Source organism: Siphateles boraxobius, unplaced genomic scaffold (genome assembly GCF_051911475.1).
Source record: "Siphateles boraxobius isolate OS27281-9 unplaced genomic scaffold, OSU_SipBor_1 25, whole genome shotgun sequence".
NCBI lineage: Eukaryota > Metazoa > Chordata > Actinopteri > Cypriniformes > Leuciscidae > Siphateles > Siphateles boraxobius.
The window spans coordinates 32274226-32302086 of record NW_027508866.1 but is presented as its reverse complement, the minus strand read 5'-3'; the positions used below and the strand labels follow the sequence as shown (position 1 = coordinate 32302086).

Here is a 27861-nt window from a genome sequence, read left to right as displayed (position 1 = left end):
AATGAAACAGGGATTTCATAAAAAGGGAAGGAAAAAGTTAAAACTGAAAAAATGCTTGATCAAACGTTGCTTAATGTGAGGTCGTATCATAATGAAATGTGGCACACATCTTTACCTCAGTCGATTCTCTTCTATAGATTCTTCTAGCTCTCTGACTCTCTCCTGCAGGGCTCGGAGTTTGGCTTTCTTCTCATTTAGGACCAGCACAAAGCGACTGTACAGGTCTCTCTCCAACGTCTCCTTTCCCTGGACGTATCTTTCCATCCTGTGGAGAGGGTAAAGACCAATGAGACACACCCAAACAGTCTCCCCCTGGTCACACAGACATCCGATCGCGTGGAAATGTTTCATTATGAGAGTGTTTTTATTACTCACTATTTTTTTGTGTGTGGTATAAACACTCTATTACTTAATATGGAAAACTTTAAGAGCGTCTTTGAACTCAGTCACCTGCGGCAATTGTTTGCAAAGTACACACACACGCCAATGAAGTGCCGTCAGTGTTGGGAAGCAATACTAATTCCCTATAATTCTGGTTTCGGGAGATTTTAGAAAGTGTGGCAGCACAGTCTAGTCAGTGATGTCACTGCTGTTGTTTCTCAGAGAGGAAAGACTGAAGCACATGGGGAACAAGAGAAACATGGATATCACAGCAAAACCAAAATAAAACCATCTTGTGTATTTTGGACTTCCTTAGTAACGTTTAAAAAATGCAAACAAGATGCTCTTTCATTCTGAATCATGGGAGATCATGAGGAGGGGAAAGGGTAATACATGAGGAAGATGTAATCATGAACAGGTGAAGGGATTGTATAATCACACTAATGTGTTTGAAATTAGTTTTGGACCTAAACAAAAAAAGGTTGTGGATGTTCCCAGAAATGAAGAAACAAACCGAGAGCATATTCCTCATGTTTTGTAGTCCACTTACAAGATAGTCGAGGTTTCAAGCGACAGAACATAATTATTTAGTTTTAAATAACAGTTTTAAAACCTAAAAATCATTAGAATATATATGTTAATCCTGATTAATTACAGAAAAAAATGTAGCTAATTAGTTATTTTTTTTAATTGATGCGTAAGAAATTAGTCCTACAGCGTTTAAATGACAAAAACTTGACAAATGTCTTGAAATACATCATCTGAACAATGTTTCGAGGTGTGGTAAGTTATAGTATAAACGGAATAATTGACTTTGGGCCATTGAATTATTAGAAAAATAATGCACACCCGAGGTGTCACTCCTGTTCTCGTCGTGACCGCATTACCATCTCGGGTGTGCATTATTTTTCTAATAATTCAATGGCCTGTCATAAATTATTCCTTACATATAAATGTGCTGTCAATCAATTAATCACACATTTTTCTGTAATTAATCATGATTAACCACACTTAACATTAAAGGTTTTAATATATTTATATTGTAAAAATGTCACATTTAATCTCCAAATTAACATAGAAACAACAAAGACAGGAGTAGCCTATATTTTAAATTCTTTTTTAATGGCATCTTTTTATGCTTTTTATCATCTTAAACGATACAAATACTGCTACTGATGTCTCAATGAATCCCAACCCCCCCCCCCCCCCTCAATTTTAGCCATTAATTATAGCCGTTCAGCATTAGTGTAAAAGAAAGCTATGCATTTTAACATTTATTAGGCTTTAAAGGGGTCATCGAATGCCCATTTTCCATAAGTTGGTATGATTCTTTAGGGTCTTCGTGTAAAGTTTGTAATATACTTTGGTTAAAATTTCTCAATGGTTGTGTAAAACAACACCCTTTTTACCTCCTCAAAAACAGCTCTGTTCACAGTGACCCGTTTCGGTGCATGTCTCTTTAAATGATAATGACCAACTGCTCACCCCACCCCTCTCTTCCATGGGGCGTGTAAAGTGCTGCCATGGCAACCTGCTGGCCGAAAGTATACTAATGGCTGAGGGCGGAAATATGCTAATACGGGACAGTCCGTCATCGGTCGTGGGCGGAGCATGAGCAATATGACATCATATTGCTCAGAAAATCCAAACGGCTTGATTATTGAGTGTGTTTAGGCTTTTTGAGGATAAAAAAAGGAGTGAAGGGATTTTTTTCATTGTATGGTGGTTGTGTCCACACACTGCACAGACACATTTATATGCAAACACCATTTAAAATTGAATTTTGCAAATTATATATAGATAAATCCCTATCTACAAAAGTTATTCAGTCAAGAACAGTGAGTAATTTTCTCTTTTTCTTTTGTTCTTTGATTATCCTTAATGACAAACAGCAGTGGGTTTAATTGGCTGCTGTCACTTTAAGACCTGTCGCACATGATGTGGATCTGAAACGCATCCCATTTTCATTTAAGACTTAATTTAACTCATTCAAGACTGTGCTTGCGTGGATGAACAAAACGGGCATTTTGGCATAATTTTGTTTGTTTTTGTCCGTGCAAGCACTGTCTGAAGTGGCGTTCTGTGCTTACGAATCATGTGTGTGTCACACAGACAGGAGATTCACAGATGAACACCAGTTCTCTTTTGTGTCTTGTCGCACTGGTTTAAAAGCATTTGCATGAATAACATTAATTTGGCTTTGCCTCACAAGAATAAATTATTCTTTAAAATAAATAGAAACAGTTATTTTAAATTGTAATAATGAACAGCTCCATTTTACATATACGTTTATTTATTCCAAACATCAGTTTGCACAGTATTGTGAGAGTTAAATGAGTTTGGAAGTATTGTTATGGTTTAGACCTACTCTTTGGTGATGTGTTCCTGTTCTCTCCTCAGCTTCTGGTTCTCCTCAAGCAGCTGCTGGTTTTTGGCCCGTAGACGTGCGCTCTGCTCCAGGCCGTGACTAATGAGCTCCCTTATGACTTCAGTGGACTCAGGCACGGCCTGGAGCTCCACCACTCCAAGCCTGAACTGAGAAATAAAGAGAGAGCAAGATTAATAACAGAACACCTTGTGCAAACTGGCACCTGGAGGAGACACCTGCCCATCAGCTATTAGCATTAGCATCCTGGCTGTAGACACAAGGGAGATTGACTACGAGAGAACTGTGCCCACAGACAGCGAGATTGTTTTGTTGAGTTGGAAGTTAATAATTAAATTAATAAACAGTAGAGTAAATTAATAATTAGAAAAAAATGATATAAAAATAAGTATATAAAATAAAGTTAGAATAAATACAATTATTAATTAAATGAAAAGTAAGATAAAAAATATACATTTTTAATTAAGTATAAGACATAAAAAATATAAAAGGTATATTAAATATTATAAATATAATTCTTTAATAATTACTCATAATAATACATAGAATGGGTATATTCACTGCAAAAAAAAAAAAAAAGACAAATTACTGCAAGTAATTATGTATGGCACAGTGCTATTTCAGCACAGACAGCACCTTAAAGTAAAATGTGGGTGGATAGTGAATATAATGCTTTTGAATTATACAATTGAAGAACTCAATTCACGCTATAGGAATTTACTGCCCAACTCTGTCAACCACCTGGACAAACACAGAGACTTCCAGCCAGGACTCTTGTACCAATAAGACAAGCCAACTGCTGTGGTGAGAGCCAATGAGCGACAGCGAGTCTCTGATCCTCAAATAGATGAACTCTGACAGCATACATGAGGGACGGGCGCTCGCCTCTAAGTGTGTGCCAGTCTGTGAACGATAAGGGTGACTGCTTCAAGACAAGAGCGCTGAAGATAACAGACCTCACAGACACCTGAGAACACAATGAAGTTTCTGCCGTAAACCTACTGAGACTGACTGTTAATCAAACGCTTTTGTACTATAAATGATTCTTGATCTTGACAGCTCTAAGCAAAAGACAGTGGGAACTATCAAGCACATCTTTATGACCTTGTTGTGCACGACTCTAGTACTGTATGTAGTCATTAAGCACACACTTTATCTAAATTGACTTATAAAGCACTTGCAGGAGCAATCATCTTGGAGAAATGGGAAGTTAAGAGTCTTGACTAAAGGCACAATAGGTCATTGATTGTTCCTTGAGAACATTTCAGGTACGATTTCACACCCAAAAATGAACATTCGTCACTCCATAATTTACTCACCCTCATTCAAAACCTGTAATACTTTCTTTCTTCCATTGAACATTAAAGGAGAAGTTTAGAAGGATTTCCTGGAAGCTCACGTACAATGAAAGCGGATGGGGATGGATGCTGTCAGGCTCAAAAAAGGGGAAAGAAATGCTACGTGTGAGGAACAGATTAAAAGTTACACCTTATCAAATCTCCTTAATTTATTTTTTTACTACCAAATTGCTCCAGGAAACTTTTAGATTCCAACACACAAGTCATTTGGACTCCTTTTATGGTGTTTTTGTACATTTTTCCACTGAAGAAAGTGAAATGGATTTGGAAAGACATGCATTGGGTGAATAAATGACGAAACGTTTTTAATATCGGAAGAGAGGAATAAGAGCAAACACCAGATGTGATGCAACTGTCACATTTACCAAGCAGAAAACCAGATATTCAACATGGAACCTTTTCCAGCCAGAATCTGACGTACCAGCGACCAACACGCACGGAGGCCTTTAAATGATGAGCTAAGAACTTCCATGTCTCAGAGAGCTTGTTTGGACAGTTCTGTGTACCGAACCTGGAGAGAACTGATTCATCTGATCTCACATTGAGAAGCCAAATTCTGGAGACACAGATATAAGTTGTATTGCTATTAAAACTCTTATGACAAAGAAGTGGTATATATAAATATATATCCATATATTTTTTATATATATATATATATATAAAAGCAATTTGTCTAGTTGAATGATGTTTTATTTATATCACACAATACATGAGAAGGCATCCAAACTTTAGAGCTGAAGTCAAGAGTAATACTTTTTGGTTTAATATTATTAATTAGGGCTGTGCGATATTGAAGAAAAATGCGATATGCGGTAACTCATTAAATAATGCGATATTTGATATGCGATACGATAATGCTTAAAGTGTGTCAAATAAACTTAAAGTATCTATTATATAACCTACATGCGTGTTTCACATTCTTTTTGTGACAAGAAAACATCCCTATAACTTCTGAACGTGAACAGCAGTGTTTTAATGTAGCATAAGAAGTAAGTAGTAAGTATTTTTACATCAGTGTAAACCACTTGGTTTAGGGTTTCAGGTAGGCCTACATTAGGTTTATTTAACAACAGAAACTGAATAATCAAATGTAAAAATAAAACACGGCTTATTTTTTACTCTATGAATTAAATATATATATATATTGATTCTTATTAAAACTACAAAAGTTATTCAGCCAAGAGCAGTGAGTGATTTTCTCTTTGTCTTTTGTTCATGACCCCAATTATTGCAAGCGATATGCATATCGCGATATATACAATTGTGATATTTCGATAATTTCGATATATTGTGCCGCCCTATTATTAATACAAATAGATAGATATTAATATTATCTATTAATACTCTACTAGAATAGGTTTTCATGCTTGAATGTTCAAAAAACGCATTCTTTTTTACATATTTGACATTGTTGCAGCTCCTCTCTTTCCAGTCTGTCAGTAACGCTTTGTTTAGTTCCTGTCTTTATGAAGCCCCTCCTTCTGAAAAGAGCAGTGTACTCTGATTGGTTGGCTTTTTTTTTTTGTCGTTTGCCTTGGGCTGGAATTATTTTAATGCGTAATATTGTGACACGTTTGTTCCTGGAGAAAACTCAAGACTACAATCTAGGTGTTTCAGGGAATTAAAAAAGGCTGAAAAAGAAGCAGAGTAGAACACACCCCCTTTAAATGAGGAATACTGGTGGGTTTGATGACGGACGTGAGGTAAACATGACCATAATCCAGCGGAGTTAAGGAAACGAAATGTTCCCCCAAAAGAGTGACTAAGAGTGACCTCTCAACAGAGCCAGCATTGTTTCTGAACATGGCTGGAGGGTCTGGAAAGTATTAGACAGTTTCATCTCTGCAATCAGTCAAGTGGCCGGCAGAACCCAGAGCAGATGCCATCATATCCCCACGAGGACGCTGGGAACCGATCTCCGTTTGTCCCTGTGGGAACACTCGTTTTCTAGGTGCCACAAACACACTACCACACACAGAGTGCTGCGGACCTCCCAAAGTTTCACATACAAAATGTGCATCACTCAACTTCCAGTGAAACTATGAGCAAAGACGGCTTTGCAGGACACTTTTGGTTCAGCAGTAGATAAAATAGAGATTTCATATTTCATTTTTAACGGCATATATTAAATTGCACATTAATATATCAGGGGTGTTTCCTCAGGGGAGGTGAGGATGGCAGTGTCTCCTCAAAGAATTGGATGAGAAAATAATCCATATTACAAAAATACAAAAAAGCTCAAATGTTACAAAATTTGACGTTAAAAAGTGTACGAATCATTTTTCTAAAGTAACACTGTCCAACAGCGACACCTGCAGGTAAAGTTAGGGTCGGATCACACACTTTTCTTGTTCCACAACACAAACAGCAAAAAAGCGTGACGCAGGTCAGTGGAACAAAAAAAGCGCCAGGTCTAGAAAACTCGTTTTTTTATTTTAAAGTTTAACTCATTTTAACTATAGCATTTAAGAATGCAGTGTCATGCGCTAAGGCTGCAAAAGATGCGAGCGCAACTGTTAAAGATGTCTGTCTAGTGTGCGTTTATTGAAAAACAAAGGAAAAGTAGGGCAGAAAAACGCGTTCTGTGTGAATGGCTAAAGAGTGCGGTGGGTTTAGTGGGGGGTAATTGAGAATGAATGGGGGAAAGTCACGTGAGAGGAGGCTATGCCTCCATTTCGCTCTTGTTTTCGTGTGTGATCGAGAATGAACAAAATGATGAGGTTGATGGGAAAACTAATTTAAAAGTATGTAAACATCTCAGCTACTTAGATATCACCGCCTTATGTCATGCCAAAATCAAACTTGAAATGGCCTGAAAACATGATAACTGTGGGGGTTTTATGATCAATCAGCTCGGTGAAGTTAAACGTACATCTCCGTGTCTGTGACCAGTGTTTACCGAGATTGATGACTGATGATCCGAAAATAAATTGACCTTAAAAAGGACAGCTGAACATCAGTTCACAAATAAAATATCTTGTTTAAATTGTTTCTGCCTTTAGGTATTATTTTGGAATAAATGTCAAAATGCCTAAAAAAACTACTTGATTAGATTTGTACTTGGTTTTAATAAATAGAAAATTAATTAAATTGTTAAAAGTAAAATTGTATTTGGTTTCTTTTATTTATTTTTTGATGTAATGTAAAGTAATGTATATTTAACCAGGAAAAGGTGACAACATTAAGTGTAGGTATAACTGGGACATGAATGTACATGATTTATACACACACACACACACACACACACACACACACACAAAGAGGAATTTGCCTACTCATTTCAGAACACCACTGCATGCATATATACATATAAATACAGTATGTATAGTGAAATTTAATTATTTTAAATACAGGTACATTAGAAAATTATACATACTATTATCAAGAAATGGACTAATAAACACTTTTTTTTATAAGCAATTCTCAACGGTGTCACTCTGAAGAGAACAGTTTACTTGATGACGGCTCAGTTTAAACATCCACATGTGTGGGATGAGAGTTTGTGCAGCCCAGCTCAGGGATGCAGAGCATCAGTGTCAAGCTAGTTTACAGCTGTGATCTTCCACGAGCAGCCAGGAGCGCTTCCACATGTGCCACAAAAAGACTCGCTTCAGCGTCAACACATGAGAAGTGCTAAACAATTAACAGCGAAGGGAACAAGAGCAAAAAAAGCAGGGGTTTTTTCTCTCAAGATCCCCCTTAACATGGGTCTGATAGCAATTACAGCATTTACAAAGATGTGGAGGCATTGAGACCCAACCCATGGCAACGATTTAAAATCCCTCATGTTTGCTGTTTACTTGCTGGATTATTTGAGTAAACCGGATCATATCATTTTTAATTTGGCACTAGTATCCGTCTGAGAAACCACGAGAAACTCCAAACATCAAATACTTCGGAGTACAGATGTAAGCATGTAAGAACAGGGTTGTTCAATTTAAACCAATCAGATCCTTATTTCCTCACCAACCTCACCTCATGCCACCTCGGAGCGGCCGTGTGCCCTATCACGGCACAATAAGAGCTACAGGACGTTAGGAAAATGTGCTCCTGGCAGTGGCCATGGGAACTGGTGTCCTTTCATCAAAGCGTTTACATCACTGCACATCTGTTTTTAGCCGAAAAAGGCAATGTTTTGTAATAAATTTCTATAACACTAATAAACCGATTTTTTTAAAATAAATTATAAAAAAGCAGAATATAAATATATTATATAAGCGAATTATGTTGTATATTAGTAATTATATAACTGTGTTGTTGTTATACATCTCATTAGAATGATTTCTGAAAGATCATGTGACTGGAGACTGGAGTATTGATGCTGAAAATTCAGCTTTGCATCACAAGAATAAATAATTTTTTTAAATAAATTGAAACAGTAAACAGTTATTTTAAATTGTAATAATATTTCACAATATAACTGTTTTTACTGTATTTTTGATCAAATAAATGCAGCCCTGGTGAGCATAAGAGACTTCTTGATTATTTCATCTTGATTATTCCAAACTTTTGAACGTCAGTTTGTGTGTGTAGTAACTTTCTTTAACACTAATAAACATTATTTTTATAAATTATATATGGTTAAATATATATTTTTATATTTAAAATAGTTATATATTTTATTAAAATATTTATATTTGTAAATTAATATTTTATGTAATATATATATATATATATATATATATATATATATATATATATATATATATATATATATAAAATATTACAAACACTTTTATAAAATTAAAAATATTAATTAAAATTATCAAATTATAATTAAACAAAATCAAATTTTACGGTTACCATTTTTAATCATCTGTATAGTTATATATGTCTTATAGTAATGAGCTCATGATTTTGATTACAATGATTTTTGTTCCATATTTCAGCTTATTTTTCAGAGTGTAGATTTGGTTGTTATTGTTAAAGTCTAGTATATTCTATATTATGTATAGTATATTGAACTATTTAAAAAGAGCGATAAAAACAGTTTACCATGATATGGCCCTTTAATGATTTATTAGACATTTAGCATATTTTTTTCTCCCAAATCTGGCCAACCATTACTAGTGAAATGTGTAATATCCTTTTGACATTGTAGGAATACCACTATGTCATCATGACGTGCAACCTCGGCTGTTCAAGAAAATGCCTGTTTTCAGCCCACCTGTAAGGAATATCGGTGAAGGAGTAATATATGCTTTAGGAAACAGAAGTCAGGCTGTCCGTAAGTCTTTAGAGGGTTACTGACTGTAATGAAAGTGCCGTCTTCAAACGCTTGTGTCAGAGCTGTCCTGGCAGGCCAAACACCTGCTTTTCCAAACCTCAACCCGACCATTTGCACGGGACTCTTTAAGGGTTTTCTGTCAGCTGTTGCACTGAAGAACACTACAGCTGTGTCTTACCACCACACTGCAAGCTTGAAGAAAACCACAAACAAATAACAGTCTGTCCTTACTTAGAAAGTAACTTCCCTTCAGGAGCAACAAGCTGCAAGATTTGACGAATCATTCATGTCTGTAGTACAAAAAAGTTTAATACTTATATTAGGGGTTTGCTCGCCTTAGAAAGTACGGCTAAAAATAAAAACTTGGTTGATGACTTTTAAAAGCACCGCCATGATAAAAGCAGTTCGATATGGTCATATTTAATATCAAACAGAACGCTTGTGTCTCAGCAGTCCATTAATTACCTCAAATATTTACTAAATCCTAACACTGGCACAATAACACTTACATAAGAGCGCTGGTTCGGATTTTTAAGGCGTATTTGGAGCCAAGGAAGCAGGCGGAGAACCTTCAAATGTCCAAAACAGCTTTACTCAAGAGCATAATAATGGATAAACTAAAGCGTGGGAGCTCAGACATGCTTGTGGGAAGCTACAGAAGCCCTAAACACACTCAAAAGTCAAGAAGAGGACAGCTGGAGCTTTCTGTTAATTCATAACCACAGTTCAGTGCATTAAACATAATACACTACAGTTCAAAAGTTTGGGGTCGGTAAGAGTGTTTAATGTTAATGTTTTTAACGAACTTTTGATCTATTTGATCAGTAAAAATATTATTACAATTGAAAATAACTGTTGTAGATTTTAATATATTTCAAAACGTAATTTATTCCTGTGATTCAAAGCTCCAGTCTTCAGTGTCACATGATCCTTCAGAAATCATTTTAATATGCTGATAATATGAACAGTTTTTTTGTGGACACCACAATACAGTTCAGGATTCGCAGATGAATAGAAGGTTCGAAAGAACAGAATTTATTTGATATAGTTTTTTTGTGTCACTTTTGTAACAATAATACTGCTATCATTACTGCAGGTTGTTATAATATTAAGCAATATTCAATGTTACAGAAGTCCACACAAATGTCAGCAAGCAACCTAATGACGACTCTTTCATACTAAATTACGCATGTGGCCAAACTTCCCTCTCCTGCCGAGGGTCAGTTTCCCTTTTTCCAAAACAGACACATGCCATTTTCATTTAGTCACCTCTGCTGTGACAGCAAAAACGAAAAAGAAAAGAGAAATAACTTAATGTTGAAAATGACAAGATTACGTCTGTCGAGTTGAGCAATAAGGTGTTAGTGAAATGTAAGAAAATAACAGATAATTTAACAATTTTACCAGATTTTCAAGCCTACAAAACAACTTACACTACATAGTGCAGCAGATTAATGGCATATTTCAAGAGAATCGTTCAAATTGGTATAGAAGCATGAAATTTGGCACAGATACTCTCCAAGGGTCATTTTTTGGGAAAAAGGCGTGGCCACCCAAAAATTCAATATGGCGGCCATTTTTTCAAGATGGCCGCTATTTCTGTCAAATGCTCATCGTCAATTGTTCTAACAGTGGTATCATGTAGGCATAACATTTTGTGAAAATACTCTCTTCAGAATGTTGTTTTGGAAAACAGTGCTTGTCCCTCAAAAATTCAAGATGGCAACCATTTTTCGAGATGGCCGCCATTTTTCTTGAATACTTACATATTTTTTTTCAAATGGTGATGCTATCATGAAATTTGGAACAAATATTCTTCAAGGAACATTATCATGGAAAAAGGCGTGTGCCACTCAAAAATTCAAGATGGCGACCATTTTCAAGATGGCCATAGAATGTACATTTCCAGAAGAAAATGTGAGTGGGTGCTTGCAGTGGCAAAATTCGCCACTCGGTTGCTAGGGTGTGGTACATGATTGCATACGAGCCAACAAACATGTCTGTACGATGTTCTGGTGCCGAGATATGGCTTATTCATGTGTTCAGGTGGTTGCTAGGTGGTTGCTAGAGTGTTCTGGGTCGTTGCTATGGTATTGGTAGGCGGTTGCTAGGGTATTCTGGGTGGTTGCTATGGTGTTGGTAGGTGGTTAGTAGTTGTCACAGATGGTCACTATTGGAGTTCTTAGCATTTTCTTGGCATGATCTAGCACTTACTTAATCGCTATTAGCATGTAGCTGTTCACAGCTAGCATGTGTAGCATGTTGGAACTCCTGTTTGCTAGCATGAGTCAAAAGAGCCAACCCCCATCTCCATACGATGTTCTGATGCAGAGATATGCTGCCGTGCAAACGCAAAAGACCGTAACTTCGTTTTTGGTTGAAAATGAGTTATTGATATTTTTTGCACATTTTTGGCCTGTGTACTTACAGCTGCCATCAGTCCCTGTAACTTCTGATGTCCTCAGAGCCTTGTCCTGCACTAATGCGGTCAGATAGTATGCTCTTAACCCGCTCCATCGACAAACGTGTGATATCGATCGCGAAGGATATATGCAGAGTTGACAGAAAAGTGTTACACATGCCATAGCAGGTGAATACAACAAAGAACTAAAGCCCCGCCTCACCCAGTTCGGTTACCGGATCTGGTTGAAACATTAATGCATCTAGCTGGCAGAGAGCCAAAACTTCGCCGGCACTTTCAGCACCGCCCTGAACACGGTCGAGCCGACGCAGGACAAATACATCACAGGGAGTGATAATAATGAAGCAACAAGGGTATATTGGTGCATACAACATAATGAAGCAAGTGCTGGTGCATACAACATCAGACCAGCTCAGCTGTTACAAGCAGGTTATACAATCACAGCGTCCGGAATGAATCCGCGGGACGAGCGAAGTCCACAAGCACAATAATAGGGCAGACAGGCAGCTGAAACCACCGCATACTGAAAAGACGCAGAACACAGAAGGTTGTGCTATAAATGCATTAGTTGTCTAGGTAGTCCAGAACGCGCTCCCTACTGAGTCTCAAGGGGGAAAGCACTGCATAGGCTACTTTTCGTGAACGGATGAGGAGCGTGACAACTTGAACACGAATCTCGGTAAGCGTCTGTGAAAGTATGCGTCTTTCAGATCCATCGCTATAATCCAGTCTCCGGGTTGAATGTGCGCGAGGATCTGTTTTATCGTGATCATTTTGAACGCGTGTTTAGAAAGTCTTATGCCATTCAGTACCACTTGAAGATAGCCTATACTCTTTACCGCTACGGAAGTATTTTGTCATGTCTAATGAATTAATAGGGCCACCAGAATGCAACCAAAGCACAATAAGTAGATGGCTATAAGTAATTGTAAATCATTCAAAATAAATGCCATGATCACTAGATTTTAAACAAGTGTTACTATAATGATTTTGTTAATGGTGATCACTAACCAAATATTGATAATGTGGAAGTCACTGTCTTTTGCCTTGGCATGACTTCTCACTTTTTGCTGACAATACAAAGGCAGAGTACAGTAACTTTAAAATAGTGGTCAAAAGTCAAGTTTGAGCTCAAGATTTTTTTATGTAGATAATGTTTATTACTTAAACATCTAATTGCCAAATTTCCAGTGTCCTACCTATAATTAATTTGGCGGGACAACTACAAATCTTTGAAGTCATTTTTCTTAGTTCCACACTCTAGCGAGTTAAGGTCTTTTGCCTTTGTAGGGCAGTATATGTCTTGCAAAATGTTAGCTAGGGTACTCTCTTTGGTTGCTAGGGTGTGGCTTGGCAGCTGCCAATCATGAAACGTTAAAGGCTGCGTGTCACTATGAATGATATAAACCAACTCCTATGTCTCTATGACATTCAGAATAGAAGATATACCTCTTTGGATTTTGGTTGCTAAGGTGCTCAACAATGGTTGCTAGGGACCGGCTAGAAGTGTTCAGGTAATTCATGATTGAATGTTTGCTGCCCCGGGTAAAACGAGACCACACTCATGTTTCTATGATACTTCTATCCCTTTTATCTCTTTCAGTGGAATGGAACTTGTTGCTAAGGTGCTGTAAATGGTTGCTAGGGCGTGGCTTAATAGCTTCACAATGATCCTGAGAGACTGATTGGTCGTCTGATTAAAATGAGCCCGTCCCCTTGTCTCTATGACACTGTGATCCAGAGCTATGTTCAATACAAAATCCCTATGCAATGTGTATGACTACCCATTTCTGTCAGGGTTCTGTCACTTCTGTCTGGTCTTATCTTAGTTGGTGACAGAGGTCTGACATTCCTGGTTTGTCATGTTCTTGTGTTCTAGTTCTGTTTATTGTGAGCACATGGCTTGTCATGTGTTTCCTTTGTGCCATGTGCTCTCCTGTCTTTTGTCAGCCCCTCCCATCTCGTTACCTGTTAATTGTATTATCTCCCTCACCTGTCTTGCTTGTTACCGCTCTCATCACGTCTGCCGATCCAGGGACCGCTCGCGTCACGTCTGCCAATCCAGGGACCGCTCGCGTCACGTCTGCCGATCCAGTGCCTCCGGAAAAGATGGCCGCCACCGAGCCTGTGTCTGTTCCTGTGCCTGTGCCGGTGTCTGTTCCTGAGCCGATGTCTGTTCCTGTGCCTGAGCTTGTGTCTGTTCCTGAGCCTGAGCCAGGGTCTGTTCCTGTTCCTCCGCCATGGCCGCCCGATGGACTGTCGTCTCCGCCCTGGCCGCCCGATGGACTGTCGTCTCCGCCCTGGCTGCCCGATGGGTCATCTGCTTCGCCCTGGCCGCCCGATGGGTAGTCTGCTTTGCCCTGGCCACCCAATGGACTATCTGCTTCGCTATGGCTTCTGTCATTTGTTCCCTATTTAGTCTCCTTGTGTTTGCAGTCCTGTGTTGGTTCGTTATTATCTGTTTCCCTTGTGTTTCCTGTGTCTCAGTTTTGGTTTTCAGTTTTCATGTTGTTTTGTAGTCATTTAATTAAACTTACCTTCCTGCACTTGAATCCTCATCTTCCTTATTTTCTTCATCACGTGACAATTTCATGGGCCGTCCTACAGCATATTAAGTCAATGGGGCAACTTTGGGCAGCTCCTGCCCCCCAGGGGTGCAACTTTTACCCCGTTGTGAGGTATGTTCTTACAGAGCCTGCCAGCCTCTTCAAATGTGGTAAACCACACGTTTCTGCGAAATCCTCGCTCGGAGCTATGAATCGTCAAAGTTTGTCGCAATGTTAAGTCTATGGGATTTTTTTCGGCCGCTTTTTCGCCCCTAGTGCGAACATCGTACCCCCGATCACTTATAAAAGTCATAGCACACCATTTCCGAATAATCCGAACGATTTGATGCCTCATTCGTGGGTCTGTGACAAAAGCTGCGGGAGGAGATGCGGGTTGGGGACAAAAGTTGGGGCTTTGCCTTTGGCAATGGCGGCCATCTTGAAAATTGGCCGCCACATTGAATTTTTGAGTGGCCAACGCCTTTTTCCAAAATAGTGGCCCTTAGAGAGTATCTGTGCCAAATTTCATGCTTCTATACCAAAGTGAACGATTTTTTTTACTAATCTGCTGCACTAACAACACTTTTGCTCTCTTTATATATCAGTTCTTAACTGGAGGGTCACGAACCAAAAATGGGCCACAACTCTGTTCTGTGAGGGACAGGACAGAAATACCTTTTTGCATAGTAATAATGTTTAACCCTAACCTATGTTTCACAAAATCACTGTTTTTACTGTATTTTTACCAAATAAATGCAGACTTTGTGAACATGAGAGGCTTCTTTGAAAAAATGTACCAACCCCAAAAGTTTGAACAGTTGCGTATAAGAAATGTAAGGAAATGGCATGTAGATGCTATAGATAAGGATAAAGTGCAAATGATTATGTATTTACTGGCAAATGAATGTGAATAGCCAGGGTGTTAGGGTTTCTTTCTGTACTTCAGCACAAGTCACAGGAGCTTCCCATGTGTCTATGATATTTCTCTATCAGGGCTCCAGACTAATATTTGAGAGCAGTAGCACTACAGATGGTGGCGCCAGCACCTGATTCGGTGGCGCTGGGGGGGATTTTTAATCATAAAGGTAATTTAACAAGAAAATGACTATTATTTTGCATTAATAAGAGCAGTAACTTTTAATATTACATGTTTATTAGAACATCTGACAATAAAGCACTGAGCTTGAGTTGAGATGCAGATATAAATGAACGGTAACATGTAAAAATCTTTTAAATAAATTTTTAAAAAAAATTTTTTTTTTGGTCATTACGTTAAAAATAGCATTCAAAATAACATTTTTTGCTTGAATTTCACCCTCAAAAGGTTGCATGAACCCTGAAATGAATAATGTAAAAGCATTTGACTATTTCTTCCACAATACCATGACTACAATTAGCGTTGCAACGCTAAATCCATGGTGAATGATGGTGATTTGTCGATTGAAAAGCCTTCTATAACCCGTTTACTCATAGCACACAGTGTTTCTCCTGTTTTTCATGTCAGCGCCGTATGATATGATATATCATCTATGGTTTATTAACGAAGAATTTTGCACCGAATTTGAATGCTTCTCACTAGTTCTCGCAGCAATATTATTATTAATGCTGCGAATTTAAATGCTTCTGGATCCACCGCACTGGATCTCTCAGCGCTGTGTAGTAACGGTGTCGCATGATCAAGATTGGCCCGGGAGTAAACCTGTTCTGAGTTTGCGTAGGTCTGACTCTGTGCTAATAAATGGTCTGCGCAGCTTAAACGAGAAGCGCGGTTTCGTTCCACTTTCATTTCGTTTTGTGTTTTTCATATGCAACAGAAATGGCAAAACTTATCAGTAGGTCACCGTGTTGGTGGCACGAGTGTGACCTCTAACAAAATGTTGTCACACCGGCAAGAAAAAAGTTCACAGTCTATAGCACTGTCTATCCATTTATATATGTATATATATATAGAGAGCATCTGTCCATCTCCAATACTTGAAAACATCTCATGTTAAAGAGACTCCCCCACTTAATCCATTAATAATGAGCATGCAAAATTGGCTTCAATTTAAGACAGGTCTGAATTCGAAACGAGGCGTTCAGAGTGAAGGAATTCTCTCCTGAGACACGTTTCAGACAAAGCAAACCTTATGTCAGATTCATCTTTCTCCAGGCTTCAATAATTACACTCTTGCACTACAAACAGACCGTTTCTGCTACATTCACACTACACAGATGGAAATGATGGATGAATTTAACATTAACAAATGCAGCAGTGTAAAAAAAACATACTTGGATCCGGTTCGTGATCTATGTATTGACGTTAGAGAGAGTTTAGCGAAGACTTCCCAGACACTGGAGTTCCTCGGCACCCTTGAGCTTGGCAAGAGATCAAACGAGGGGAACCTCCTTTAAAGCTCGACATAAAGAGGAGTAGTTCTCTGGCAATGGTTAAGTGTTGAGAGTGATTTTGGCCAATCACGAGTGCAGTAGAGCCTCAAGCAAGCTGAGACCGTGCAGTCCTTCTCTCATCCATAAAACAGATGTGTTCCCATAGAGGAACGAGACAGATGGAGGAGAGGGATGTAGGAATGAATGAACGAACAAGAGCATGAACAAGCAAAAGAATGGAAAATTGATTGACAGAATCAGAACAGACAGAATCAACAGATGTGCTCATGAAGATGACGACAGAACAAACAAGCAAAAAAAAAAAAAAAAAAAGTTCTCAAACAATTTGTACATCTTATGTGTATAAAAAATATCTATCTATCATCCATCCATCCATGTAGGGCTGGGCGATATGGCCATAAAATCATATCTCGGTATTTTTTGGTTTAATGGCGATATACGATATATATTTCAGTACTTTTTTCTACGTTTTTCTATTTGGATAAAGAAAATGTATTTATTTTAAAAAAAAAAATTATTTAACATCCTGCTCAATGATATCCAAACAATGATATTGACGGATATGGAAACAAATAGGGAATGTAATGTAGGCTATGCAATATATTATGTGCAAAAAGGTGGTTAAAATCACATTACATTCTAACTGTGTAACATTACAAACTAAAAACAAAAATAATGCTTTTGTTTTTAAAAATGACTAAAGGCTAAACTAAAAATGAAAATAAAAACAAAAGCACAAACTAATTATATTAGCCTGCATTTGATTACCCCATTATAATGGTCACTTTCATAAAAATATACTTGTAGGTTTAAAATACCACATATGGCACATTTATTGTCTCCAACAACAAATATTTTAGTAATATGTATTTTAGTCAGAATTATTGCGCTACTCTTCTATTGTGCTCGTCTGTTTGGTGCGCATGCGCGCGGCGGCGCTCATTCACGGAAGCTTGAATTTTAGCGGAGATTCATTTGCAGAAGCTCGTCCTCTCCTGACAGTGAAATGGACATATTTGTTTGAACATTTACAGATGGAGAATACACCTGTGAAATGTAAGTTAAGCACTGAGGAAAGCACCACGTCTCCAACGCATTAAACAGCGCCAGTATTTATCTTTCAGTCACTAACAGTAGGCTATCTGTCCGAGCATCTGACAGGGCAAGCTGCTTTAAACTTGTTAACTATCTTACCAGTTATTTTGAAGCGCTTAATAAGCTTGTGTCATGTTTAGGACAAATTGTACTGTTCTTTCACTGCAGGAGCTCACACTGCGTACTCCACTATTTTTCAGATGTGCTCGTATCAAACTACTGTATCGATATAAACGATATTGCCTCATTCCATATCGTGGGGAAAAAAATATCGATATATTGTACAAACTCGATATACCGCCCAGCCCTACATCCATGTATCTATCTATCTATCTGTCTGTCTATTCCCATCTGTCTTTTTATCCATCCATCTAAAATTATAAATAAATACATTTAAAAAATACATATAAATGTTATACATAAATAAATGTATACATATAAATACATATAAATGTTTTTAATAGATAGATATATACATACACTCACCTAAAGGATTATTAGGAACACCATACTAATACTGTGTTTGACCCCCTTTCGCCTTCAGAACTGCCTTAATTCTACGTGGCATTGATTCAACAAGGTGCTGAAAGCATTCTTTAGAAATGTTGGCCCATATTGATAGGATAGCATCTTGCAGTTGATGGAGATTTGTGGGATGCACATCCAGGGCACGAAGCTCCCGTTCCACCACATCCCAAAAATGCTCTATTGGGTTGAGATCTGGTGACTGTGGGGAACTCACTGTCATGTTCAAGAAACCAATTTGAAATGATTCGAGCTTTGTGACATGGTGCATTATCCTGCTGGAAGTAGCCATCAGAGGATGGGTACATGGTGGCCATAAATACCCCTTTTCCACCAACAAGAACCGGGTGCTGGTTCAGAGCCAGAGCCAAAGCTGGTTCAGAGTGGGTTCGACTGACGAGCTTAATAAGAACCGATTTGCCTTTCCACTGGCTAGAGAGCCACAACAGAGCCAGATCTTACGTCACTGTATACGTCTCATGTTGCCCAGCAACGCTAGTGCGGTAGCGCCAAACAGTACGCCAGGTTTGTTCGAGAGGCATCGGCTTCTCGCAGATCGATCTCCGCATGACATCAAAGCACTGCGATAGCGATCTAAAAGCACAAGGAGTCGTATGTTCTCCAAACACTCCCGCAGCTCCGATCGGTCCGCGCCGCTCCGATGCATCTCGAACAAGCCATCAACAATAACGGACGTTGCAATACTATGGATGCTCATGGGTTTACAAAAAAATCGGAGTCCAACGCGTTTGTGCAGCTCGCCGTAACTTACATAGACGGATATTTATAATCGAGCTGCTATTAGCTCGACTAGCTGCTATTTAAAAATGGCGGTCACAAGTTTCTATTCGTCTTGTTGGTCACGGTAACCCCGCCCCCAGCCCCTGACGCAAGTGGTTCTTACTTGGCTCTGTTCTAGACCAGCAATGATTTGGTGCTACTTAAGAACCACTTTTCCTGGTTCGGAGCTGGTGCTTTGCGTGTGGAAAACCAAAGAACCGAATTGAAACTAGGCTCTGGCTCCGAACCAGCACCAGCTCTGCCTTGGTGGAAAAGGGGTAAAAGAGATGGACATGGTCAGAAACAATGCTCAGGTAGGCTGTGGCATTTAAACGATGCCCAATTGGCACTAAGGGGCCTAAAGTGTGCCAAGAAAACATACCCCACACATTACACCACGACCACCAGCCTGCACAGTGGTAACAAGGCATGATGGATCCATGTTCTCATTCTGTTTACGCCAGTGGTCTCAAACTCAATTCCTGGAGGGCCAGAGCTCTGCACAGTTTTGCTCCAACCTTAATCAAACCCACCTGATCCAGCTAATCAAGGTCTTCAGGATTGCTAGAAACTTCCTTGCAGGTGTGAGTTTGAGCTGGTTGGAGCTAAACTGTGGAGAGCTGTGGCCGTCCAGGAATTGAGTTTGAGGCCACTGGTTTACGCCAAATTCTGACTCTACCATCTGACGTCTCAACAGAAATCGAGACTCATCAGACCAGGCAACATTTTACAAGTCTTCAACTGTCCAATTTTGGTGAGCTCTTGCAAATTGTAGCCTCTTTTTCCTATTTGTAGTGGAGATGAGTGGTACCCGGTGGGGTCTTCTGCTGTTGTAGCCATAGGCGTAGCCACGGGTGTGCCAGGGTGTGCCGGTGCCACCCACAGTGGCAGCTGGCACACCTAAAAATAGATGCAGAATTATTTTTTAAAGTCTTAATAAAAATGTTTTTCTAAACTTGGACTATTGATGTTTACTTACAATATTTGTACATTTAAAATGTATTTTAATTTTTGAAATTATCATCGTTAAAAAAATATCTGCCGACATTCGGACTGCCAAATCCGCAAACAGCCCCTGACTGACGGTAACAAGATTGTGCTGTTGAGGCTCGCGCAGAAGAGGAGAAATGGAAACAAATGAGCGCAGTTCACACAAAGAAACTTAATGAACATACAGCGGTTAAAAAATTAATGTGGAGTTTTTATATTTATAACATATGATATGATACAGTTAAGCAACATCACATGACCACGAGTGCTGAATACCATCACAACTGAAAATATGACAATTTCATATGACAGTTCAATAAACAAGGTAATTAATATCAAGTCACTTACATTTTAGACACAATATTGACTGTTTTTGTTCTATTTGAGCAGCGAAAATAGTTCAAAACAAAGATCACAGCAGAACCACAGAATCTCACCGGAAAAAATAACCGCATTACTGAATGATTCAGCGCTTTGGATGAATCGGTTGAGTCAAAGATTCAATGACCCATTAAACAACTGCCTCATTCCTGAACGATTCAGCCGTTTGAACAAATCATTTGAATAAATGACTCAATAACTCACTCATTAACATGGTCACCTGACGCCCCCTACTGGTGGTTTAGTTTCGTGTTTAAAAGTAGGCTATCATTCTATTTGAATATTCAAAAAATATTTAAAACAATCTCATAACATTATTTAATGCAGTTGGAAAAATTTCAGTGTAAATTAATTAATTTGATTGGCAACAGCCGTATAGTTTCTTATTATTTCAATTGAATTTATTGATCAAATTTAAGCATTTAAAATGAAAGATGAAGCATATATTTAAACCGATAAGGGAAAAATGCTCTTCATAAAGGTTAAAATATGATAAATATGCAGATTTAAATATGTAAAAGCTGACTGAACACTGATGAGAATATTGCTTCAGAATAATTTGTATTTACAACACACAAAAAATCCAAATTCTTTCTGAACAAGCAATTTTTTTTACTTGGACAAGTGAATGACCAATTTACTTGTTCGAACGACAAGCATATGAAAAGCCTTAATGTTGAGCCCGGAGTTATATTTTATATAGGTCTAGTATTATGTTTACAGTGCCTAGCATAAGTTAACACACCCATGCTAAAGTTGATTAAAAAGAAGAATAAAAAAAATCTTTTGGAAATATATCTTAATGCCTTAATTTAAAAAATGAGGAAAAATCCAACCTTTAAGGACACCAATTTTCTTTGTGAATGAATAATGTATCGTAAATAAATAAATGTTCTTCCTTAAAATACAGGTTGCATAAGTCAGGACACCCCTATGTTAAATTCCCATAGAGACAGCAGATTTTTATTCTTAAAGGCCAGTTGTTTCATGGATCCAGGATAATATGCATCCTGATAAAGTTCCCTTGGCCTTTGGAATTAAAATATCCCACATCATCACATTCCCTTCACCATACCTAGAGATTGACATGGTTTTATTTCAGTTAGCCTAATAGCTGGTATGATTTGCATTGAGAGATGATCTTATGGAAAGTAGCCCCATGCCAATCTCTAGGTATGGTGAAGAGTGTGTGATGATGTGGGATAGTTTAATTTCAAAGGCCAAGGGAACTTTATCCATGAAATAACTGGCCTTTAAAAATAAAAATCTGCTGTCTCTAAGGCATTAAGATCAATTTCCAAAAGATGATTTTTTATTCCTCTTTTTAGTCAACTTTAGCATGGGTGTGTTCACTTAAGCTGGGCACTGTATGTGGCGAGCCAGTGTATAGTTTCACAAATCAGCCCAGTCTATTTTATAAAGTTAGTGATACGCCGGGTCAAGGTTTTTTTGCACATGTATCTGACAATAAATGTGGCACAACCAGTTTTTCTTATGCACACCCAGAGACGCTTTTCTGGCTACGCTAGTGGTTGTAGACCATCCGCCTCAAGGTTGTGCGTGTTGTGGCTTCACAAATGCTTTGCTGTATACCTCGGTTGTAATGAGTGGTTATTTCAGTCAAAGTTGCTCTTCTATCAGCTTGAATCAGTCGGCCCATTCTCCTCTGACCTCTTGCATCAACAAGGCATTTTCACCCACAGGACTGCCGCATACTGGATGTTTTTCCCTTTTCACACCATTCTTTGTCAACCCTAGAAATGGTTGTGCGTGAAAATCCCAGTAACTGATCAGATTGTGAAATACTCAGACCGGCCCGCCTGGCACCAACAACCATGCCACGCTCAAAATTGCATAAATCACCTTTCTTTCCCTTTCTGACATTCAGTTTGGAGTTCAGGAGATTGTCTTGACCAGGACCACACCCCTAAATGCATTGAAGCAACTGCCATGTGATTGGTTGATTAGATAATTGCATTAATGAGAAATTGAACAGATAATCCTTTAGGTGAGTGTACATAGATGAATAGATGGATGGACACAGGCAGACAGACATTGACAAAAAGTTACCTCACATAAAAAGCTCTTACCAGCCAATAAGTAAGTACCGGTAAGTATTTTACTTTATTTACTTTAATTTTATCTCTATTGTAATGGAATTATTTCACTTTTGTGACATTGTGTCACATACTGGATTTCGCATTTATTATATTGGGGAATATTTTACTCAAAAGTCCGGCCAACTTTTTGCCTTTGTTGCGCGCTCTGCGAGTGCTCATTTGGAACCCTGTCTGCGTACTAGGCAAGCGTGTGTCAATCAGTGAGACTATTACATCACTCTGTCCTGCGTGCCACTCACCGAGATGTCGTTCTGCACCTTCTCATAAGACAGCTGCAGCAGGGGACTTCTGGGTATCTCAGGTGTCAGCTGGAAGTTGTACTCCCCCTCCGCTGCCGGGGCCTCTCCGGTCAGAGCCAGGTGCAGGTCACCAACATACCGCTCTCGCTCCATCTCTATCTCCTGAGCTTCACGGGACACGTCCTCCTCCGAAACTAATCAGCCCAAGCAAAGGGTGGTTTGAAACCAAAAGCATGTTCATGGCAGTTTTGAAGGATGTCGATGTCATTTAAATGTGATCATTTGACTTCCTACCTTCACCACTCCACGCAGAGACGCCATCGGACAGAAGGATTATGAAGCCACATCCGAGATCCTCAGCCCACTCAAGCTTGAGAAAGAAAACGCGATGAGGCTCAGAGGAAATGGAGATCTGACGCACGCTAGTGCTACGACACCTGCAGAAAACATGACCATAATAACATCACACAGAGCTGAAACACAAAGAAAATGATCACAGTACATAACATTAATTACATCTGTGAAAATGAACAGCATAATTCAACAACTTCAAAATTATCTGCATTGATAGTTACAAATAAGTCAAATATATGGTTAATTCCAGCAATTTTGTACACCTCATATATATAATTATATAATAATCATAATAATATATGATAATTAAATAATTTAAATATATAGAATTAATAATTATAAAAGTAAAATTGTCTTATAATTATTATAGAATTAAATATTTGTACAATATTAAAATAATATATATATATATATATATAAAATAATTAAAATTATGTAATTAAAATTATGCAATTGACAATGACAATAAGTTAAAATGTATATATATATAAAATTTAAATATCATTATAGTCGCAGACTGAATCTGCAATACTGAATTCTTGTGCAAAACCTATGTAATTCTGTGAAATTGATTTAAATAAGGTAAAATGTGTGACAGAATAGGAGAGTACCATACTCTTGATAGCTAAAAACTTTAATAAATTAGTCAAAAAATGACCATGCAAAGGTCAGAAAACTTGTAGAACCCTCTGCAAAATCCATTAAATGCCTAATCGCCTATCGGCAAACCTGCTTTCTGGATACTGGTCACCATTAACAGATGATGCAGACCTTCCAACAGTCAGCAATATCCAGAGAGTGATGTGTGAGAAACATCTGACCTCTCAGGTCAGAGCTGACAGTGTGCAGCGGCGAGGGGAAAGGTGAAGGACAACATGCAGTATATCTGTGTTGACTGACTTTAGCCTGCTTGTCAAACTGATAATCAATGTGTCCAAAAGCCTGAGTGAACAGTATACATCTGTTTCCCTCCCGTCACACATCACTAACCAAATTGTTGCTATTTTTGACGTGACTTTTGGCCAATGTAATGGAACAGCGGGGGTCGTTGACTCGCCGTATCTGAAGAACCAAGGGAACAGGACAGCCATTCATTAGCTACAGTAACATCTGCACAGAGGTGATTTTTCGTCCTCAGTAATGACAGATGCAGAAGAATATGAGAAGGCAGCTTTGACAAATAAGACAAAGACTTCTCTTAAGATGTGGCTGAGAAGTCAGGGTGGAAAGTTCACACGTGGCTCAGTTCTCAAGAAGTTCAATCTAAGTACCCAAACATTTATCCACAGCCCTGTCTCATCCAAACAAAACAAGTTATATGTGCCATATTTCCATCCAGAACATGCGCCTATGGCTGCGTGACTCGGCCGCTATCTTTCCAGCTGCGTCTGGCTGGCCTGGGTGATGGTGGATGAGAGAAAGCCGTTCTTCTAGAAGGTGGTGAAGCAGATCTCAAGTCACTTTCCATACATAGGATTTGGGAATGAGAGGAGATAAGGAATTAGTTGGGGGCCATCGTGATAACAGAAGAAGAGAACGCAAAACAATGCATGCCACAAGCTACGTTTCCATCCAAAGTTGCGAATTTAACTTTGAAATATCACATAAAATGCCGTTTCCATCCCATGTGTTCGAGGGAACAAAATTGTCACTTCCTGGGAAATTGGTGCAAAAATGTTTCTGCAATTGAGGAAGCCACTGTGGCTCTTTTAACCTCATCACAAATTATTTGCGCCTCAGAGACTCAAAAAATGCTGTCATGTTATCTTTTTGTGTCAAGAGGCGATGCCTGCTGTTCGGGAAGACAATCGTGTGAGATGGTTCTGGGAGGAATTATTCCCAACCATTTTGATGACTAACGTTGTCTCAGGCATTTCAGAATGATCAAATCCACATTTGAGATGCTGTGCAATGAAATTGTCCGCTGGTTAATCCAATTATGCTGTCCCACTTTTCTGATCACATGATCTGTTGAGGCAATCACATGACTTTTTGTTGCGCATCAAGGGATTATTCGGTAAACATGTGTCCATCGTAGTTTATGCAAATGTCTTTTTTTCAGATAAAAAAATTATCTGTTTTTTATGCACATTTTAAGAATTTATGCACATCTTGGCATTTCTATCCAGCGTTTATTTATGTACTATCCCAAAAATTGCATAAAAATATATTATATTAATAATATTAATAATAAAATTAATATTGCATGAAAACATAGCCCAGCTGTTAGAGTATATTCTTGGGTTGCTGCTGGCTTTGTGAGAGAATAATTGTGGTAATACACTACACTACACTCTAAAAAATGCTGGGTTACTTCAACCCAAAGTAAATTTTTAAACCCATAGTTGGGTTTGTCCATGTTTGACCCAAACATGGGTTGAAACAACCCAGCATTTTTTAGAGTGTACCGTTCAAAAGTTTGAGGTTAGTTAGATTTTTTAACATGTTAACATGCTCACCAAGGATGCACTTATTTCACCAAAAACACAGTAAAACAAGTAATATTGTGGAAATATTATTACAATATTAAAGCTGCAGTAGGGAGTTTTGAGAAAATGTTGACTTAGCCTGAAAATTTGAACAAGCACAACTTACAGGTCCAACCCCCTTGCTCTCTGCTGCGCTACAGCCCTCCCTCCACAGCTCCTCCCCCACAGCGGAGCCTGCCGTGAACGCGCAGACTAGTAAGCAGGACCACCGATGATTATAAACGGATTATAAACAGTTATGGAACATTCACTAATAGGGACGAAACATCAACAATATGCTGTTGACTATGAATACTATGTATTTGAACATTGACTATGGCCTGCCCATACTTTGACTACAAACTTGGTCCTCAAATCATTATGTATTTTGCAATACATGTAACTTTATAAGGTTGCACTCTTTCTATAATTATAAATAGCTACTAAGATAACGTTAAAGGATTAGTTCACTTTTTAAAAAAAACTTTTGCTGATAATTTACTCACCCCCATGTTATCTAAGATGTCCATGTCTTTCTTTCTTCGGTCGAAAAGAAATGAAGGTTTTTGATGAAAACATTCCAGGCTTTTTCTCCATATAATGGACTTCGATAGGACACAAACGTTTCAAGGACCGAATGACAGTATCAGCACAGCTTCAAAGGGCTTTAAACGATACCAGACGATGAATAAGGGTCTTATCTAGCGAAACGATCGGTCATTTCAAAAATAAATAAAAAACGTAAAGTTTTATAAGCACAAGTGCTCGCCTTGCTTTGTTCTGTGATGCATGTTTGTGATCCTGTTCGAACTCGTTCATCCAAATGAACGAATCTTTTTTCGAGTCATTTCGTTCGTTGAATGAACGAAATGACTTGAAAAAAGATTTGTTCATTTGGATGAACGAGTTTGAACAGGAGAGTCACGAACGACGGTACGCGCTCGCGCTGTGCAAGAAAGCGGTGATCAGCGCGTACACGAGTGTGATTGACACTGCTAAGACATTCCTCCTGGCTCTGATTGGTTGTTTCTGACCGGGAGCGGTGTATTTCTGCAAATGGCAGTAGGACCACAGGGAGGAGCCAGAGGAGCTAGATTTTTTCACAGATTATCTGTCTCATATTCTACTTTCAGTACATAATGACAGTTTTAACAAATATTTGTTTACAAAAGCTACCTACTGGAGCTTTAAATAACTGTTTTGTATTTGAACATATTTTAAAATGTATTCCAGCGATGCAAAGCTGAATTTTCAGAATCATTACTCATTCTAATATGCTGATTTGGTGCTCAAGAAACATTTATTGTAGTAAATGTCGAAAACAGTTGTGCTGCTTAATAATTTTGTACAAACCTATTCTATTATTTCAAAAATTCTGTGATGAATAGAAAGTTCATAAGAACAGCATTTGTTTGAAATGCCTGTAATATTTTAAAATGGATAAAAAACCTAACAGTCAAAAAAAACCTAACCTAAGGTCTGGGTCAAACTCTACCAGTCATAAGAGATTATTGGTTTCTTAATAATATATGTGAGAGCTTCCGAGGTGTAATTAAGAAACATTCCACTCTAAAGCGCTCCATCACAGATGGTCACGAGTAACTCAACAAAACCCTCTTGTCTAAACAAGACTGACATTCTACACTGACAATCTCTTCTTATGAAATATGCACAAAAAAATGTTTTACAGTCTCTTCTGTCCTGCACAGCTGTGGAAGCTAAAGGAAGTAGCCTATCTCAAGAGTGAAAATCATGAAGAAATATCTGGGTTTCACCCAAAAATCTAAAAACATAATAATATTAATAATCAAGCATAAATATATAATCTTCTTTGGGAAATTATTTTAACAGCAGTTTAATTAAACACAGTTTGCCTTTAAATTATAACAAGTGTAATATGGGGGGAAAAGCCCCCCCCCCCCCCCCCCGCATTACATAAATGTTTCCTTTAAATCATTGTAAATTAAATTCATCAAATACTACCATGATGTATAAATGCTTTAAATTTAAATCAAATATATTATATTTGCATTACAGTAAAAAAAAAAAAATTTAATTACAGTACTGAGAATTTGGGGTGAACATGTTTAGCTGTCATGAAAATAATGTCACAAAAATATATTTTGAATTTCTTTTGATTTTAACGAGAAATATGAGCCAAACCCTGACTTTAAAGGTTTCTTGAGACCAACATTTTT

At 38.2% G+C, this 27861-nt stretch overlaps 1 protein-coding gene across 1 annotated transcript in view; it reads right to left on the bottom strand.

Annotated features, from left to right (window-relative positions):
- The window catches only part of xrcc4 (X-ray repair complementing defective repair in Chinese hamster cells 4), a 44664-nt gene that overhangs the window by 14976 nt on the left and 1827 nt on the right, over positions 1 to 27861 (bottom strand). The window contains exons 2-5 of the mRNA XM_077243549.1: positions 23136 to 23278; positions 22842 to 23035; positions 2750 to 2916; positions 116 to 265 (exon numbers count right to left, since the gene is read on the bottom strand). Coding sequence (XP_077099664.1) covers positions 116 to 265; positions 2750 to 2916; positions 22842 to 23035; positions 23136 to 23278 — 654 coding nt within the window. The remainder of the gene's footprint in view (positions 1 to 115; positions 266 to 2749; positions 2917 to 22841; positions 23036 to 23135; positions 23279 to 27861) is intronic.